Source organism: Balaenoptera ricei, chromosome 14 (assembly GCF_028023285.1).
Source record: "Balaenoptera ricei isolate mBalRic1 chromosome 14, mBalRic1.hap2, whole genome shotgun sequence".
Taxonomy (NCBI): Eukaryota; Metazoa; Chordata; class Mammalia; order Artiodactyla; family Balaenopteridae; genus Balaenoptera; species Balaenoptera ricei.
This window is the reverse complement of record NC_082652.1, coordinates 32739063-32751945: the sequence shown is the minus strand read 5'-3', so window position 1 is coordinate 32751945 and position 12883 is coordinate 32739063. Positions and strand designations below refer to the sequence as shown.

General features: G+C 37.5%; 1 protein-coding gene across 14 annotated transcripts in view; it reads left to right on the top strand.

Annotated features, from left to right (window-relative positions):
* Nucleotides 1-12665, top strand: part of ARHGAP28 (Rho GTPase activating protein 28) — a 155860-nt gene extending 143195 nt beyond the window's left edge. For 11 of the 14 annotated variants that reach the window (XM_059894305.1, XM_059894304.1, XM_059894303.1 and 8 more), the window contains 3 exons: nucleotides 1959-2083; nucleotides 6348-6412; nucleotides 8500-12665. In XM_059894305.1, coding sequence (XP_059750288.1) covers nucleotides 1959-2083; nucleotides 6348-6412; nucleotides 8500-8594 — 285 coding nt within the window. In that variant the 3' untranslated portion in view covers nucleotides 8595-12665. Of the gene's footprint in view, nucleotides 1-1958; nucleotides 2088-6347; nucleotides 6413-8499 lie in introns of those variants that run through there. The other 3 variants (XR_009497251.1, XR_009497252.1, XM_059894309.1) reach the window with 3 other exon arrangements.
* The last annotated feature ends 218 nt before the right edge of the window (nucleotides 12666-12883 follow it).

The following is a 12883-nucleotide window of genomic DNA, read 5'->3' as shown; positions in this document are numbered from 1 at the left end:
AACTGACCCTTAAAAAGTAGTTTCCTAGTGCTGCAGGAACAATACCAGGGTGGATTAAAACAATAGAAATTTACTCTCTCACAGTTCTGGAGGCTAAAACTCCGAAATCAAGGTGTTGATTCAGTTGGTTCCTTCTGAAGGTCGTGAAAGGAGGATGTGTTTCTGACATCATTCTTAGATTTGGGTGACGCCAGAAGTCCTTGGCCTTCCTTAGCCTACAGATGATGCATCACTCCAATCTCTGCCTCCATCCTTATATGGCATTCACCGTGTGTGTGTGTGTGTGTGTGTGTGTGTGTGTGTGTGTGTGTCTTCTCCTGTTATATGGACACCAATCACATTGGATTAAGGGCCCACTGTGCTCCAATTTGACCTCGTCTTAGCTAATTACATTTGCAATGACCCTATTTCCAAAAAAGGTCATATTCTGAGGTCCTGGGCTTAGGACTTCAACATATTTGGTGGGGAGCGGGAGGGAGGACACAGTTCAATCCATAACGCATTTCTTCTAGGGGATATACTGAGTCAATTCACATAAAACTACACCAACAGTATCGTCCCTTGAGAACATACAGATTTAAAACAATTACCTGAAGAGTAGCCAGATCCTCAAATAGAAATTTATTTCTGCTTATCTCTAAATAGAGAATTAATTTTTAAAACATTCAAGATTTTGAAACAAAAGGAATTTTCCATTCAATTCTAACAAAAGAGACTTTATTGTTAATTAGACAGCACCATTCTTTGAATATTTCATTTAGATGAGAGCTCTGAGGTCCCCAAGCCAATCAGAGCACCTGAAAGCAGGGACACTCTTCCCCAACAGCTGTCCACACTCCATTCTTCACAGTGTTAATAGGACACTTTGAGGGATCAAGTTTGGTGCCCATCTGGAATTCAATTTGGAGTGACCATTCATTGCTACTGACTAAAGAAAAAGGATATTTGAAAAGCCACATTTTTCAATTAGATCCTTAAATTTTTCAGAAGGTTGATCTTCTTAAAATAAATTGAAATACAGAGTCCTACTTCAAGTAGGCTTATTTAGGACATTGTTCAAGAAAATGCACTGATAAAAACATTAGATTTTTGTCACAACCCAGTTTTTTTTTTTTAACATCTTTATTGGAGTATAATTGCTTTACAATGGTGTGTTAGTTTCTGCTGTATAACAAAATGAATCAGCTGTATGCATACGTATATCCTCATACCCCCTCCCTCTTGCATCTCCCTCCCACCCTCCCTATCGCACCCCTCTCGGTGGTCACAAAGCACTGAGCTGATCTCCCTGTGCTATGCAGCTGCTTCCCACTAGCTATCTATTTTACATTTAGTAGTGTGTATATGTCAGTGCTACTCTCTCACTTCATCCCAGCTTACCCTTCCCTATCCCCGTGTCAAGTCCATTCTCTACATCTGCGTCTTTATTCCTGTCCTGCCCCTAGGTTCATCAGAACCTTTTTTTTTTTTTAGATTCCATATATATGTGTTAGCATACGGTATTTGTTTTTCTCTTTCTGACTTACTTCACCCTGTATGACAGACTCTAGGTCCATCTACCTCACTACAAATAACTCAATTTCGTTTCTTTTTATGGCTGAATAATATTCCATTGTATATATGTGCCACATCTTCTTTATCCATTCATCTGTCAATGGACACTTAGGTTGCTTTCATGTCCTGGCTATTGTAATTAGTGCTGCAGTGAACACAACCCAGTTTTCTTCCCTCATGATTTTAAGGCATTATAGTGAGACCTAAGCCTGTAACAAAAGTAAAATCCCAGATTAAGTTTAGTCATTAGTAAATCTCCTGTTAGGAAGAAAGCAGTGTTTCATTCTGGTTAAATCCTGGTCATGTTTACATGTTTCCCTAATTTGGAATGCCACTGATTTTCATGTCTCTTAAGTGTAATCATTGAGTTTAACAGAATGTACCGCATGTTTCCTCCTTGGCAGTCTGACGTGCCGGAGGGAGTCATAAGGATCCACGCGCCCCTTCTCTCCAAGGTGTCCATGGCCATTCAACTCAACAGTCAAACCAAAGCCAAAGACATATTGGCGAAATTTCAATATGAGAACAGGTGAGTAGAAGTGAATATGAGTCTCTGTACAGGAAGATGAACTTTTATCTGATGAGAAACTCCAGGCATTTGAAAATTTGCCCTTTTTGAAAACTTAGAACCTGTTACTTTAAGGACTTCACCAGTAAACGAAGAATCAAAAGGAGAGAAAGAAGTTAAGTAGACCATAGAATTATCAGTAACAAAAGGTTTTTTTCAAGGAATGTCTACAATTGGGATTCTTAAATAGGTATCTTCTGTCCTGGTGTCTTCATTTACTCAATCGGTTTTACTTTTATTTGAATGAAAAAATTAGCAAGTTAGTTTTGTAGATATCTTGATAGATTTCTAGGAATATCATTATTCCAGGCTCCACTGGGCTTTAACATGACTATATCAAGTAGAGTTTATGTAGCTGAGTGAACATCATAGCTGTTGGTTTCCTTAAAACCTACTACCAATAAACCTTAGGATCAGAGTGATGTTGACAAAATATTTTTTGCATATCTGCCTTAAGTCACCTTAAAGAGCATAAATCATGATAATTTTTGTCCAGGCATACTTATTCAGGGATAAACATTTGCCCTGAGGTTTTTTTAAAAGATGAGAAGCACTAGTTTAAATCTAGCCATGATAAAGCCAGTACAGTTTGATGGTCTCTAGTACAACTGATGGATATCCTTTAAAAGCAGCTTTCCAATCATATTGAAAAGGAGTAGCCATGTTGAGCAAAAAAAGGTTACATATTGCAAGACTCCATTTATATAACATTTTTGAAATGACAAAGTTTTAGAAATGCAGGGTAGGTGAGTGATTGCCAGAGGTTGAGGAGAGTGATCATGGAAACTGGTATTACCTCGATACCAAAACCAGGCTAAAATAATACAAAACAAACACTACAGACTAATATCTGTCATGAACTTAGATACAAAAGCCCTCAACAAATCTAATCCAAAGTATATTAAAAGAATTATACCTAGAACAAGTGGGATTTAGTTCAGGTATGCAAGATTAGTTTAACATTCAAAAATCAATTACTGTAATCCATCATATCAATTGGAGAAAAATCATATGATCATGTTAAATGGTACAGAAAAAGCATTTGACAAAATCCATCACCAATTCATGATAAAAACTCAGCAAATTTAGGAAAAGAGGAGATCTTCTGCAACTGGATAATGATCATCTCCAAAAACCTACAACTAACATCATACCTAATGATGAAAGGTGGAATGCTTTCTCTCCAAGATCAAGAACTCCAGTCTTATTCAACATACTAGTGGAAGATTGAGCCTGTACAGGAAGGAGAAAAAAGAGAAGGCACACAGATTGTAAAGGGAGAAATAAAATTAATGGTATCTGCATATGACATGATTATCTACATAAAATTTTTTTAAATCTTTTAAAAAAAGAAGACCTCCTAAAACTAATAAGTGAGTTCAACAAGGTCACAGGATATAAGATCAACACATAAAAATCATTGACATTGGAACGTGTAGAAATCAAATTTAAAATCAAAAGTAAAAACATTGCCATGTACCTAAATACTTAGGTATAAATGTTAAGTAAACATTTATAGGAACTGTATGCTGAAAATTACAGAATGCTGATGAAAGAAATCAAAGACCTAAATAAATGGAGAGACATAGCCTTTTCATGGATTGGAGGACTTAGCATAGTAAAGATGTTGATTTTTCCCAAATTGATCTATAGGTTTAATACAATCCCTATCAGAATCCCAGCAAGATATCTTGTAAACATGTGCAAGCTTATTCTAAAAATTTATATGAAAAAACACAGGCCCTAGGATAGCTACAACCATCTTGAAAAAGAATAAAGTAGGAGGAATCACTTTACCAGATATTAAGGCCAACTATATAGCTACAAGACAATACACTATATATATATATATATTTACATCTACAGTAATCAAGACAGTGTGGTATTGATGGAGGGATGGACACTTAGGTCATTGGAACAGAATAGAGAACCCAGAAATAGACTCACACAAATATGCCCAACCGATTTTTAAAAAAATTTTATTGTAAACTACACATAACAAAATTACCATTTTAAGTAAACAGCTTGGTGGTGTTAAGAACATTCACATTGTTGTGCAGCCATCCCCACCACCCACCTCCAGAAAGTTTTATCATCCTGTACTCAGACTCTGTATCCACTAAACAGTAACTCCTCATTCCTCTCTCCCCCCAGCCACTGGTAACCACTGTTCTACTTTCTGTCTGTGTGAATTTGACTATTCTAGCCACTGATTTTTGACAAAAGTACAAAATCATTTCAATGGAAGAAGGATAGCCTTTTCAACAAATGGTGCTATAGCAGTTTGAAGTCCATAGGCCAAAAAAAACAGAACCTCAGTTTAAACTTGACATTTTATAAAAAAATTAACCAAAATGGATCACAGATTTAAATGTTAAAGTAAAACTATAAAACTTTTAGAAAATAACGTAGGAGAAAACCTTTGTGATAGAGGACTAGTGAAGAATTTCTTAAACTTGACATCGTATGACTCATACGAAACAAAAATTGGTAAATTGGACTTCATCAAGATTGAAAACTTATACACTGAAAGACCCTGTTTAAAAGATGAAAAGACAAGCTAAAGACTTGGAGAAAATATTTATAAAGTACATATCCAACGAAGGACTAGTATCTAGAATGTATAAAGAACACTCAAAACTCAACAGTGCAGAAACAAACAATCTAATTTGAAAATGGGCAAAAGACATGAACAGAAGAGGATATACAGATGACAGATATGCACATGGAAAGATGTTCAGTATTTTTAACCATTAGGGAAATACAAAACCACAATGACATATTAAACACCTATGAAAATGGCTAAAAAGTAATAATAATGACAACACCAAGTACTGGTGAAGATACAAAAAACTGAATTACTCATACATTGGTGGTGGGAATGTAAAATGGTCTAGTCACTCTGTAGAACAGTTTGACAATTTCTTACAAAATTGAATATGCAACTGTCATGTGACTCGGCATTCACACTCCTGGGCATTTATCCCAAAGAAATGAAGATTATATTTACACAGAAACCTGTACACAAATTCTTATAGCAGCTTTATTTATAATAGTCGAAAACTGGAAAAAAAAAAAAAAAACCATGTTCTTCAACAGGTAAATGACTAAACAGGCCATGGTCCATCCATATCACAGTGTGCTACGCGGCAGTAAAAATGCAGCAGCCTGGGTGAATCTCCAGGGATCTATGCTGTCTGAAAAAAAAAAAAGCCAATACAAAAATGTTCCATACCGTGTGTTTCCATTTCTATAACGTTTCTATAAATGACAAGTTTATAGAAATGTGGAATCCAGGGAAAAGGGGTGGAGGATGAGGACAGGGAGAGAGAGGTGGGTGTGGCTGTAAAGGGGAACAAGAGGAGTCTTGTGGGGAAGGAAATGTTCTGTACCTTGACTGAATCCATGTGGCGCTTCTGGTTGTGACGTCACACTAGGGTATTGGAAGATTTTACTACTGGGGAAACTAGGTAAAGAGTACACGAGGATGTGTCTGTATATTTTCTTATAACCACATGCAAATCTACAGCTATCTCAAATAAAATGTTTAATTAAACAAGAGCGTGCACATCCTTCTCCCTCACAGCAGAGAGCTGAAGACCATCTTTTTGAGTAACCAAGCTGACAGTTCAAGTGGGCAGGAGCTCAGCAATGGTCTTTCCCAGACTCTTCTGCTCCGGCAGCCTAGTCTGGGGTGGAAGATTAAAATTGGGCAATTATTTTCTCTGACTTGCTTTCATTATAGGGCAGAGACATGCAACAAAGTCAACGTTAGTTTACAAAGCACTGGGCAAGCTTAGAAATGTGACGTGGGCTGAGGAAAGAATCTCATTCAATTTTTGGCAAATACAGAAATGAAACCTGATGGCTTTTGAACTGAGAGTAATGTGGCCCATGACAAGGCAGTATTAAACATCCAGCTGCTCCTTGGCCAGCCTTGATGTGTCAGTAAGGTGTCCTCTCTTAAGAGGAGCTGACCGTGGTGGATGGAAGGGCTGGGGTGGCTGTGAAGCCTGGCGGCGTCCAGCTTCCTCTCTGCCTCAGATGCTTGTCTGTGTCAAACAAGAAAAAAAGATTTTATCATCACTTCAGTCATAATAATGATTTGTGCGGTGTATTTCACCCAAGGCAGAATGAATTGTTTGTTGCCATGGTTATTTAATCCACAGGTTTACCCCAAATCACAGAGGAGGGTTAGAATTATATTGCTTTCTTCTTTTCTCAGTCATGGTTCATCGGAAGGCGTTAAGATTCAGAACCAAAGGTTGTATGAAATTGGAGGTAATATAGGTAAGCATTCTTTAATGTTTTTACTCCTACATTCTCTGATTACTCTAAAAGAAATATGATGCTATTATTGTAAAAGTGTACTTTACAAATTTCTTTAGTTAGAAAATCAAAATCACTGTGTCAGATTTTTAAAATCTCACATAAGAACAGTATGACTTTCCTAAAATATTTTCAGAATTTAAATGTAAATATTTTAGTCGATGTGGAGTAGATTTTTGAGTCTTTTAAATGTGACTCTGAAAGCTGGAGAGTCTGGAGATTCACGCAAATGAAAGGAGAAATTGTGGCACTTTCAGCTTCTCGACATCCTTTGTGTTGAACTTCCCTGCTCAACTCTCAGTCCAGTTTCATTCCTCCTATTCCCCTGAAGGGGGACAGAAAGGAATAAAAAGAAAATTCCGTCCACGTGCCTCTGTGTCCTTACCTTCCTCTTGACCCCCCTCACCGTTGGGATGAAATAGCCGTGCTCCTGTTTAGGGCGGCGCCTCCCTCCTGTGGACGAGGGCTTGGTCAATCTCCCATCCTCTTCTCTGTCATCAGCTTTTCCCTCCCAACCACACCATTTCTCTCTGCATAAACAGTTTTGTAATTTTTCTCATCTCCACAAAACTCTCTCTTGACCCCCTTCAAGTCTACTACCATTTGTCTTCTCCACTTACAGCAAAAAACTCCTTGGATCATTTGTGTATATACTCCAGTTTCTTCCTCCCCTTCTCTCTTGAAGCCACTCCAGTCCAGCTTTACCCCTCAACACTTCACCAGAATTGCTCTTTCGTCGAGGTCGCCGGAGGACTCTTCTGTTGTGAAATCCAGTGCTTCATTCTGTCTTTACAACTGCCTGGGTTGATCTTTCCCTCCTTTAAGAAAACACTCTCTTCACCTGGTTTCAAGGACCCCCTAAGCTCCTGGCTTTCCCCCCACTTCACAGGCTGCTCCTCTGAGTCTCTTTGGCCTGTTACTTCTCATCCTCTCGACCTCGGAGCACTGGAACTTCTCTCTACACTTAACCTACCGTGGTGAGCTTAGTCCACCTCCTTGCTCTGAAGGCACCTGGACGCTGCCACCTCTCAACCTCGTATGCAGACTCCCCTGGACACCAGCTTCATATCCAGTCCCCAGCACATCTTGCCCTGGGCCTTCACATCTGCTCTGACTTTTGCCCTGGATGCTTTCCATTAGATGGTTCCCTCCTCACTCCCTTACCTCTGTCAGGTGTTTGCCGCTGTATCAGCTTCTCAGTGAGACCTTCCTGGATTGGACCCTCTTTCTGCGCCTTCCCTGATTTCTTGTTCTCTCATGTTCTTATCACCATCAGACTTACTTTCTGTCATACTTGCTTATTTGCTAGTTGCCTTTTACCACTTTTAGAACGTAAGCACCCCGAGGGCAAGTATTTTTGACTGTCTGATGCATTGCTGTAGCCTCAGCCCGTACAGTAGTGCCTGGCACGTAGTAACTCAAGAAATATTTGAGAAATGAATGAATGAATCAGGCAAGCAGTTAAATATTGGTAGTTTTGTTTGAGACTTTAGTGTACATTTCGAACACACTGTACCTAAGAATTTTCAAATGTATTTGCCCCCATGGAATGATCTTTTTGTTGTTATCAGTTCCAGATCTCCTGCCCACAGGAAGAATGAAATGACCTTCCCTAAAATGAACTTGATGTTAATGTCTAGTCCTGGTCAAGTTTCTATCTATAAAACCATCAGAGGACATGTATTATCATCTAAATGATCATTAGTGCTCATTACCATATAAATGAATTGATACCTGAAACAGGTTCTTGTCATATTTTTCTAATGGATGTAGTGAGTCTAGGGAACAACTTGCTTGTGGTTAGTGTGTCTGTTTGCTCCCCAGTGTCATGTGGGATTTATTTGAAGTACTTCACAGTCAGAAAGAAGCAAAGAAAAGAGGGGAGGAAGGCTGGCTTTGCTAGGAAGCTTTAAAATGTATTTATTTTTGGCTGAGGGAACTATACTGGCCTTATTTGAGCCTTGCAAACACACATACATGCACACATGCACACACACGCACGGAAGTGTGCACTTTTGAAAACATACTCTGATTTTTCTTTCTTTTAGGACAGCACTGCTTGGATCCAGAGGCTTATATATTGGATGTATATCATGTAAATCCCCAGGCAGAATGGGTGATTAAACCCCAACCAAGTGTTTGAAATACCCCCCAAGATGGCAGCTATCATGTATTACATGCCAAGAAGTCCTACATTTGGTAGGGAAAAAACAAGACTGCTTTTGACATGTTTGTTCCTAGAACCCTCTTGGTGTTTCTCAGCCCAACTGGTGTCTCCCACTGGTGTCAGCACGAATTGTGGAAGAGGAGCTGGTTGACCATTTGAGCTGAAGCTTTCTCATGATGGTTCTTTGATAAGAGTGAAGGAAAGAGGATGTGATCCTTCCAGAAGAAAGGCCAATATAGAATATGGAACTCTAATCATTTCTAACACTTTGACTTCACAGCAGAAATGAACTTGGTCCTCTACCTGGGGATAAGAAGCACTTCTTGATGTAGCAAATGCTACCAAACACAAGAGGTGGAAAAGACTTTTTTTTTTATACTTATGTTATATATATATAGACCTTTTTGAACAAGGATGCCAGAAATAACAAAAATTTCTGCTCTGAAAAATAATTTAGATCTACTTTCCAAAGAGAATCAGTTTCCAGAGTCACACAAACAATGTTTATGCTCTGACTTGCTCCTGAATTGGAGGAGGAGAACCTTCTATTTAAAAACCACTGTGTTGTTATGTATGCTGTACTGTATTGTGGCTGTCTGCATTCTGGTGCAGATGAACATTTCCCTATCATGGGCTATTGAAAACTGATATTTTTAAAGCTTGTTCTCTTATGAGCACAGGTCCCCATAGTTAAGGTTAGGTTGACAAAGGCTGTTCTTGTGCTTCCATAACCTTCGGTGTAGTCAGTGGTCACAGGGCCCCTATTTCCTCATCATGATTATGGTGCTCAGTGAATAGCTTTCCATGTGCCAGGCACAGATTTCCTTTCCTCATCAAACATATCATTTTTTATATTTCACAGCTGTAGAGAATCACTTCTGCAGCCCCAGTTTTAAACTGCAGAACTGCCTTTGTCCAACTGCTCTTTCTTCAAGAGTGCTGAAAAATACTGTTATATCCAGATTTTATATGCTGTAAAAACAGGTTTTGTTTCTGTTCATCAATCATAGACTTGGCCAAGCACTGTGGATTAGCATCAGGCTTTAAAATCAGATGAATGTTTGGTGAGCTGAAAACTGCCTCCCTATCAAGATCCCGCGGAGCCATTTTCCAGACCTGCAGTTGGTGAGAAAGCACAATTCATGATTCTAATTGAGAGCAAATCTGAAATTTGCTGGGGGTTCCAACAGCCCTGCCTTTCATTTGGAGACTGCAGTATAGTCGTTCTAGGGTTGGTTAGAAATGGGGACAGAGGTCTCATTTATCCCATGTGTGTGCTTTGGATTAGAATCTACTAATTAGATTGAGATTTTGATGAATTTACACCAGTTTTAATGAGATTTAACTCCCAAATGACTCTCTCTTGCAAGTCAAACAATAGACAAAGTTGCTCACCAATGCAGAATACATTTAATCTACTTACCAAGTCTCAAAACAAAATGTGATAATAATTTAAGCCTATATTATAGAAGAAATCTTTTACATGCTCATTATGCCTTGATATCTATAAAAACATAATTTATATTCAACATGTAGATAATTGCATTTCTGGCCATTAGAATTTTGTTATATTTTTATAGAAAACTCAAATATCCATTCATTTTATTTGCTTATTTGAGAATTTTTTATTTCCTTTGCCTGAAAACCCATTAGAAGACAAACGTGTGTTCTGTTGGTTTATATTTATTCCTACATTTCATCAGTTTTCAATGTATGGCTAATTGACAGCATGTGAGTTTACATAATGAACTTTGAGGGTCTGAGAAAATGCCGTTATCATTTTTGCACAATTCAAACAACAGGAGTAAACATTTTACTTCATGTAGTTGCAGAGGTCCAAGACATAAGATGGCTGTAATTTATGCCCACATACATGGAAGATATTCTTCAAATTAGCTGCCTTACACTTCTGTGTATGTATTAAAACAATGACTGATTTTTCTCTCTGAATTTCCTATCATTTGGAATATATTCTGTTATGTTTAGAAAATTCACAGATCTCTCCATTTAATTTTTTATTTGGGAATTTTTATTTCTTTTGATTGAAAACACATTAGGACAGATGCATAAGTTCTAAAGGTTTTAAGATTTACTTCATTAGTCATTAGTTTTAAATAAATGGCTAACAGATGACAGATTAAAAAAAATTGTTGGGGCTTCCCTGGTGGCGCAGTGGTTGAGAATCTGCCTGCTAATGCAGGGAACACGGGTTCGAGCCCTGGTCTGGGAAGATCCCACATGCCGCGGAGCAACTAGCCCGTGAGCCACAATTACTGAGCCTGCGCGTCTGGAGCCTGTGCTCCGCAACGAGAGGCCACGATAGTGAGAGGCCAGCGCACCGCGATGAAGGGTGGCACCCCACTTGCCACAACTGGAGAAAGCCCTCGCACAGAAATGAAGACCCAACACAGCCATAAATAAATAAAAAATTTAAAAAAAAAAAAAAAATTGTTTCTGAATTTCTTATCCACTTCTGTGTGGTTTTAGATGTCAAAGGCTTAGCCCAGTCAATAACTTTAAATTAATCACTTCAGTGCATCCAAGGATATGTGACAACTTTCAAATAACTATATGATATGGAAGCCCATGTCAATACCAATATCATTGGATATAACCTGAATTCTTAGTCATCAAGTTAACAAACTGATTAGAGAAGAATTTCCCGTAGACACACAAACTAATTTTTGTGTGGTTAAAGAAGTTCTTTTTACTAATTTTTACTTTTCTTTTTTTTACTAATCTTATTCTTAATGAATAATTTTATTCTTAATGAATAAACAAACCCCTACGATTAAAACTCAAAATTGCTGGTCACCTAAGTGTTGAAAAAACTGTCTTTGCCTTATGAAGAGTTGTTTTTTAAAATAGTTACAGTAATCTGTAAAAGTGAATAGTGTAAAAGCAAACATGAATAGTATATCTGCAAACAAAAGAAGAGTCAGATACTGGGCTTCTAAATTCTTTTCTTGATAGCTTCCCACCTCATCTCTTCCCAAGCGCTCTTGGTGTACAGTTAGGAAAATTATACCTACGAAAACATTAGAGAAAGTTAACGTTTTAGGAACAATTATTCAGAAAAAAAACCCTAGAAAAGGCTCATTCTTTCCTCCATTCTACAAAAGAAGATCCCTTTGCTAAACAGCTCACTTGGGGATATGCTTCTTGGAGTCATTGAACAATGAGTTTAGTGAGTTCAAGGAGTGACCTTTGAACAAACTGGAATATTAATCTCTTTACAATGTATATACAATATAAACTACCTCACTTGTCTTTCTTGGGAGAAAAAAATAACGGACGTTAACAATTTTTGTTACAAACTGTTCCTGAATCTTATTATTTAAGTCACTTCAGTTAGCTTTCAGTGTACATTTAATAATATACATTTAATGATGTAAAATATTGTTAGCAAAAGCTTTAAAACCAAATAATCTGTAACTATGATGTGTGGTGTAGACGCTGAGAGAATCCGTGTCCCTTAGTCATTGTCTTGTGTGTTTAACTGTGCTGAGTCACAGGTTTTCAAATGTAGGAATTCACTTCATCTTCTTTCATGCATTTTCAACCGCTTTCCCCACATTGCACTTGACTGAAAAAGTAGTGTGAGATTAAACTTCTTTCTATCAAGCATATTTCAACTGTTTTTCATAAATGTATCACATGTCTGAAAGGAATATATATTACAGGATTGAATAGTTTCTGTTTTCTGACAGACACTTTCAACTGGTTTTTTTTTTTCATAAATATGCCACTTAATAAAAAATAATATGGCATGGATTAAAATGTTTCTTTCAAACATTTTCAACAGTTGTACACACATACACACACACCTTAATTTAAAAATAACATCTTTTCTTTCAGGCATTTTCCAACTTTTCTAAAACTATGTGCTTTGATTGAAAAATCATACTGTCACTAGGTTGCCAATTTTTTATGTTGTCTCCTATCTCAAAAGTTAATGTTCTTTCATCCCATAATTTTCATTGTAAAGTATAATATGTATGTTGCATTTTATCCATAAAAATAAAGAGGAAAAAACTAAAAACATTATCATGAGAATTCTTATATTCAGCTAGTCTGAGGTTACCATGGTGCTGGTGAAAGAAAAGGAGCTTTAAATTCAAAAGGTTTGTGTCTGAGCCCAGTCTCTGTCACCTACTAGCCAGATGGTGGTCTTGTGCAAAACTCACGAGGCACTAGGGTAATGGTGGATGTTTGTGCAAAAACTATTTACTAAACTTGTTTGAGTTGGTGCTTTTTAATCTGTG